Here is a 6615-nt window from a genome sequence, read left to right as displayed (position 1 = left end):
GGCGGACGAGCGGAGCCCCGCCGTGCCGCAGGGATTGATCCGGGCCGCCCGGAAGAGCGGGCAGCTCAACCTGGCGGGTCGCGGCCTCGGCGAGGGTGAGCGCGGGGAGTGGCGTGTGGAGGCGGCGTGCTGCGGGCCGGGCTGGGGAGCCGGGGTCAGCCCGTGTCTGGCTGCCCTGCGTGCCAGGCTGCCCTCCGTGCCCCGCCTGCGGGCGCTCGGCGGGCTGGGTGCTTCCTGCCTTCTTTGATAAACAAAACAAAAAAAAAAGCGATGAATATTCCCTGCCCGCTTTCTTTTTGCGGTCGCTGGCCGATCGCAACCTTGTAATCGCTGTTTAGGAGCGCTTAGAATTGCCAGCTCTGTAAAAGTCACAGTGAGTGTGTATGTCTGAGAAACCGTGTGTTTGAGCGGTGTGTTTTGGCTTGCAGTGCCCCAGCACGTGTGGCGGATCAACCTGGACACCCCCGAGGAAGCCCACCAGAACCTCTCCTTCGGTGCTGCGGACCGCTGGTGGGAGCAGACGGACCTGACCAAGCTGATCCTGGCCTCCAACCAGCTGCAGTGCCTGTCTGAGGATGTCAGGCTGCTGCCCGCGCTCAGCGTTCTTGATGTAGGTGTTGGGACCCCGCATCAATGAGATCGTGGTCTCACTGTATGGTATGGGACAACATAGCTTTAGATCCTTGTTTTCCATTTCCTGCAGCGGTGGATGTGTAGAAGCAGCAGCGGTATATTGTCAGGACAAGGGGCTGCTCCCTGTCTCCCACATTGCATTACACATAGGCAGCGGGTGATGTTGTGCAGAGAGATCCGAGGAGTCCCATCATGAACACTAAAGAGCTGTTGCTGCATGCAGCCACCTTTAATATGCTTCTGCACACTTCATATCAAATGATTTGATCTCTCAGTGCTTTCACTCAGTGAAGTAGAACCTTACAAGATTGGCAGTTAAAGTGCTGCTGTTGGTAACTGTGCAGAGGAACAAACGTACACAGGTGCTGGTAGTGGACCGAATGGTACAGAGCAATGTACACAGGTGTTGAGAATGGACTGAATTGTACTGAAGAGCATACTCAGGTGTTGCTAATGCACAGAATAATTTTGTGCATTAGTTCAACTTGGTTTGTTGCAGAGAGGGTGGAAGAAAACCTACAAAGTGCAACTCAGTAAGTATTTCAAAACTTTTGTTTTCCAGGTACATGATAATCAGCTGACATCTCTGCCTTCTGCTTTAGGACAATTAGAAAATCTTCAGAAACTTGATGTCAGGTACTTGTTACAAACTTAGAGCATTGATTTTCAAGGTATGAATGAGAGATTAGTAAAACTAATTTCATTTTCAGAAAAGTTAATATCTGTTGTTTGTTTGTTTTTAATAGAGAACATGAGCATTGAGAATTATATGTTTTAGATTAAAACTGATGGTCTGAGGTTTGTTAAGATAATTTTGACTAATGCTCAAAAGTCACAGTCTTATTTGGAAGCTGAATTCTGATACTTTGAATACTCACACAAAAGCAGTATCAGCATTCATTTGCTTCAGTACAGAAGTTTTGTTTTAAAGGAATAAAAATGCTTTTTTCATGAATAATATACATTGGAAGTAGCTGAAGATGCCATTCAGGCTGTAACTTTCATATTGTTCTGTAAGTTTATACACGAGGAGAGAGTATATTTTTTGTCTGTGAACTGCACCATAAACAAGCATTAAATGCAGCTGGAATAGTGTCGATTCAGATGTGGTTGAAAAGTATTCTTTAACAAAGAAAGTTAGTTTCTCTTAGGCAACTAATCCATTGTAGAGGGCTGTAATAGTTGTAAGTAGGGGATTTTCTTAAGGGTGATGGTGTCCTGTGCAGCATACCTACATGCAGGCTGTGATGTGGAAATGTTTGGAGGCTGTACTGAACAGTTGGTCTGTGCCAACAACAGAGTATCAGATGCATCTAATGCTGGGTGTGCTTCCTACTTTCTCTGGGGTCTGAAGAGTTTGCATCTCAAATGGTGTGCGTGATGTAGCCCTAGTTGGGGCAGCATGGTGTGTAGCAGAAGTTTCTATACGTAGTTGTATTCTCAAAACTTTTTAACAATTGTTAATTGGCTTTGTTTTCCACATTGGAATGCTAGCCACAACAAACTGAAAAGCATCCCAGAAGAACTGCTGCAGTTGTCACATTTGAAGAGCCTTCTTCTTCAACACAACGAGCTGAGCCACCTGCCAGATGGATTTGGGCAGCTCGTCAGTTTAGAAGAATTGGTAAATTACAACTTCTTGAAAAACACTGATTTGTTCAGAAACATCAATCTATCTATGTTTTACTGCTAATTAAAAAAAAAAAAGTCTTAGAACCTTCCGAATATTCAATAATTCATGGAGCTTATCAGCTGTTATGTTTTTATGTATGTGCTTGCAACCAAGTTTTGATTTGGATTTTCCAAATATTTTAAGAAAAATCAAGTCCCTTGTGATCTGTCCACCATGGGAGACTTCTCTCTTCCATTCACATTTCTACCAGGGAAATCCTGGAGACATCAGCAATCTAGATTGAATATTCTGCCAGTAATTAACTTTGCAACAACAGTACCCATGGGATATTTTAAACGTCTCTATTTATAACTTCTTTCTCTCTTTTTTTTTTATTACTCTTCAGGATCTGTCCAACAATCATCTTACAGACATTCCAACAAGTTTTGCTTTGCTCATTAACTTGGTGCGACTCAATTTGGCTTGTAATCAACTCAAAAACCTGCCTGCAGATATCAGTGCAATGAAAAGTAAGTTAGTTTCCTTGGATTGTTAGATGTCAGACAGCCAGTTCTGTAGTTATGTTCAGAAATACATTACATAATATTCCAGGTTATGAAAGTAGGTTCTGAAGAATTTAAAGTGTTCTCAAGAGGACTAGCTTAGAATTATTTAAAAAAGAAAAAAGCTACTGCAGCTCCTGTGTATCAAACTTGCATCCTCCTGTAGTTTGTATTACGTGACAAATGCCCAGGGCACTACTAGAAAAGTGTAAGGATTACTGCTCTGCTGTGAGGTTATTAGCAACTGTGAAGGAGTGTTTAGTGCATATTTTGAGTGGAAAGTAAAGCATAAATAAGAGCTAGTTGAATTTACTGGTAAAGACAGGACAGCATGAACTGGTCAGCAATAGAAGTTAACTTTTGTTATGGTGATACCAAGCTTGCTGATGTTGCTGCTGACATCAATTTCAACCAGTTCTAATAGCTGTGGCAGATCTGTAGGAGCAGGTCGTAAACTGCCAGCTTTTGTTCAGTGCTACAGAAATTATCTGCAGATCTTTCTGAGATGGCCTATGACATTAGACCTAACCTGCATGTTGCCTGCACTCCTTTACTCCAAACGAGCTAGTATTTTGCAGTGTCACTGAAGGCATTCCAGAATGTCTTGTGAAGAAGAAATGAAAAGCAAATATGTTGCTTTCAGCAGTGCTGATGCTGATTTGATTTCTTCTGAAGTTTGGATGTGACAGTATGTTTTTATGCTTACCTTAACAAAAAAAATAGGGTATCCATACTTCTGCAGAAAACTATTTCTATTTTCTTTTGTTATTCTGTAGGCCTAAAACAACTGGATTGTACAAAAAACTACCTGGAAACTGTACCTTCTGAACTGGCAAGTATGGCATCTTTGGAGCAGCTGTATCTGAGGAAAAATAAACTGCGTTCCTTGCCAGAACTTCCTTCGTGCAAATTACTGAAGGTAAGGTTTGAATTGCTGGGTGCTCTGAATGTCTTTGCAGTGAGCTTCTAGAATAGTGATTGTGAGCTCACATACGAGTTATCGTGAATTACTGTTATCAGAAGTTAATAAATCTGTGTGTAGAACTCTTTAATACATATCCATGTGCATTTAGTCTTACTGCCCATATTGATCTGTCTGAACACCATTTGGAGGACAAACAGCAATATTCAGATTTGGAAAATAAAAAAAAGTATTTAGGGAGAAGAATGACTCAAACATTAAGTGTGATATTGCCTGCAACAGCTGTGTTTTATCTCCATTTTATGGGAACATTTTATGAATCAATTTACACTTGCTTTGTTCACTCCTGTTTTTTCCTGTAACTGTGGAGAAAGTGTGCATTCAGAAGAATCACAGCCTTCAGATGTTTTGTAACCTTAATTTTCCTTCCTTATGTTTCTAATTGCAATTTGCCTGTCTGAGAATATCACAAATGTGTCACTCATCGAACAGCAATGTGATTAGGCCAATTGAATGTTTATGTCACCAGGTATATAATCGATAACCAAATCCCACAGGATGTAGATACCATAGTTCAGCATAACTCAGAACTCTGCACTTAAAGTTCCAAGCTGTTCCAGCATTTTCTAGCACAATTCTTGCTGGTATGTGAAGTTCTGTATTTGTATAGCATATCCAGTGGCAAATGTCTCTTCTTGGTTTAAAGAACCATTTGGAACTGTGAGCGATCCTTGTCTCCATAGGAATTACATGCTGGTGAAAATCAGATTGAAATACTAAATGCAGAAAATCTTAAGCACCTGAATTCCCTGTCTGTGTTGGAACTTCGAGACAACAAGATAAAATCAGTTCCTGATGAAATCACTCTACTCCAGAAGTTGGAGCGACTTGACCTTGCCAACAATGATATCAGTAGGTAATAAAAAAATGCACGTGTCTGTGATGAGGCCTTCCTTGTGGCATCTATGGATGGCTGATTCTATAGGTGATTTATTTCAGTAAGTAAAAAAGGTCTGGACTGTAAAATGAAGGCTCCGTTTCTTTGTTTTGTAAATGTTGCAGTCACGCTATGCCTTAAATGTGATGCATTATGTATCTTTTTGTTAGAATCCAAGCTTCAGAATACCAGGTCTTCTGTCAAACTATTGCCAATGCTTAGGATTCGTACTGAAGCAGCTCTTATCTGAAATGGATTGTTTCTGTTTGCAGATTGCCTTACACGCTGGGGAACCTTTCTCAGTTGAAATTCCTGGCATTAGAAGGAAATCCTTTGAGAGCCATTCGAAGAGACCTTCTGCAAGTAAGCTCACTTAGACAGTACATGAAAGCTGGTGATGTTGCAGACATCCGTTCTCCAAATGGTGCAGGCAAAGCATTATTAAAAACACCTCCATTTGAAGTAGCTTCAGCTTCAATCCATCGCCCAATCCATCGTGTGATTTTGTTGCTGTTCCCATGGGGTTCAGATGCGATGTGTAACATGATGAGAACTGTGGAATAAAGCAGTCATTGCTTCACACGAGCTGTTTCTGATTTGCTGTAGATGTTGTAATATATATTACAAATGAAGCAGCAGATATCTGGGGAAAGGGTAGAGCAGCTGTCTGCTGCCTAATCCTCCTGCAAGTCACAGCTCATTGCAGAGCTAGGCAAGTATTTGATGTGAAGGCTTTCCTAGATGAGCATGGATTTTTTTTCTCATTTCCTACTTGCCTGAATTAAAGACCATTCAATTTCCAAAGAGTATTTGCTGACAGATGTGTTTTGAGCAATGACAATATCACGTACAGTGTTTTTTTTATGGATAACCTATGAAGTGAAGGTGGGAATTACGCATGAGGAGCAAGTACACGGGCAGCAGGGAGGCTGGCTCACAGGCACCACTGCTGCTATAGAATTCTTTCTAATTTCTATCCCAGCAAACCCTTCTCATTGGTGGTATACATTACTTCTTTCTTTTGCCAGTGCTGTAAAATAAATGTTTACAAAGCACTCAAATTCTCTAAAAATAAACAGCATTGAATGTCCTCTACTGAAATGAAATTCAGTAATATGTTGGAAATAAGGGAGAAAATGTGTATCTGATCAAGTAAGCATTGTATGCACTGCAGCTTATCTTCTTCTATCTTCTTTCTTCAGTTTTTGTCCAGTTTCACCAAATTCCCTGTGAGAGTTCCTTCCCTTCCATCCTCCACGTTTCCTTCATCCCCTCTGTATTCAGATCAGTCTTCATATAGTATAAATGTCAGCTAGAATGAAAGTTCATGTTTGCTGCTTTAGTTCAGTTGTTATTCTAAAACATCAAAGAGAAACATGCAATGTTGTAAGGAAATCCTAGTTTTATCCTAAAACAAATGGGCTGGCTGAGATGATATGTGATGACTTGGAGATCACGCAGTTACTAACTGTGTTTGACCAGTAGGAGTTGCTGTGAGAGGATTGCCAATAAAGTTTTAGGAGAATCCAGAATCCAGATCTATTTCCGTGTCAAATAGTGAATTTCTTCTTCAAGCGTAATATATATATATATATAATCTATAGCTTTTTAGAGAAGGCTGAGTTCATTTGAAGGGTTCTTCCTTGCTCATGGAGCTGGCCAAAGAACTTCAGATGAAAAGCTAAGAACCTGGAGCCCAAGGTAGTAACGTGGGGCTGGGAACTTTCAGCTGGAGTAAATACACAAAATTCTAAAGAAACAAGGACATGAGCTGTTGCAAATAGGGTGTTTCTACAGGAATTGTTGGGTAGATTTTATAACCAGCTGTGCTATGAGCTCCATCTATGTGACCAAGATTGTTGGTCTTCATTGTCAGAACAGCTGTGTAAATACTGGCTGGTAAATGCTTATTGATCTTTTGCTCTTTCTTTCTTTTTTTTTTTTTTTT

At 40.8% G+C, this 6615-nt stretch overlaps 1 protein-coding gene across 1 annotated transcript in view; it reads left to right on the top strand.

Annotated features, from left to right (window-relative positions):
• Position 1: 1 nt before the first annotated feature.
• LOC100541211 (leucine-rich repeat-containing protein 40) overlaps positions 2-6615 on the top strand; it is a gene marked incomplete at its 5' end in the record, with an annotated part of 10036 nt that continues 3422 nt past the window's right edge. The window contains 8 exons of the mRNA XM_010716264.2: positions 2-95; positions 429-610; positions 1196-1269; positions 2128-2257; positions 2652-2775; positions 3585-3727; positions 4474-4646; positions 4940-5030. Of these exons, the coding sequence (XP_010714566.2) occupies positions 2-95; positions 429-610; positions 1196-1269; positions 2128-2257; positions 2652-2775; positions 3585-3727; positions 4474-4646; positions 4940-5030 (1011 nt within the window). The remainder of the gene's footprint in view (positions 96-428; positions 611-1195; positions 1270-2127; positions 2258-2651; positions 2776-3584; positions 3728-4473; positions 4647-4939; positions 5031-6615) is intronic.

This window comes from Meleagris gallopavo, chromosome 10 (assembly GCF_000146605.3).
Source record: "Meleagris gallopavo isolate NT-WF06-2002-E0010 breed Aviagen turkey brand Nicholas breeding stock chromosome 10, Turkey_5.1, whole genome shotgun sequence".
In the NCBI taxonomy this organism is placed as follows: Eukaryota; Metazoa; Chordata; class Aves; order Galliformes; family Phasianidae; genus Meleagris; species Meleagris gallopavo.
The sequence above is the reverse complement of the archived record's forward strand: the minus strand, read 5'-3'. Positions and strand labels throughout refer to the sequence as shown.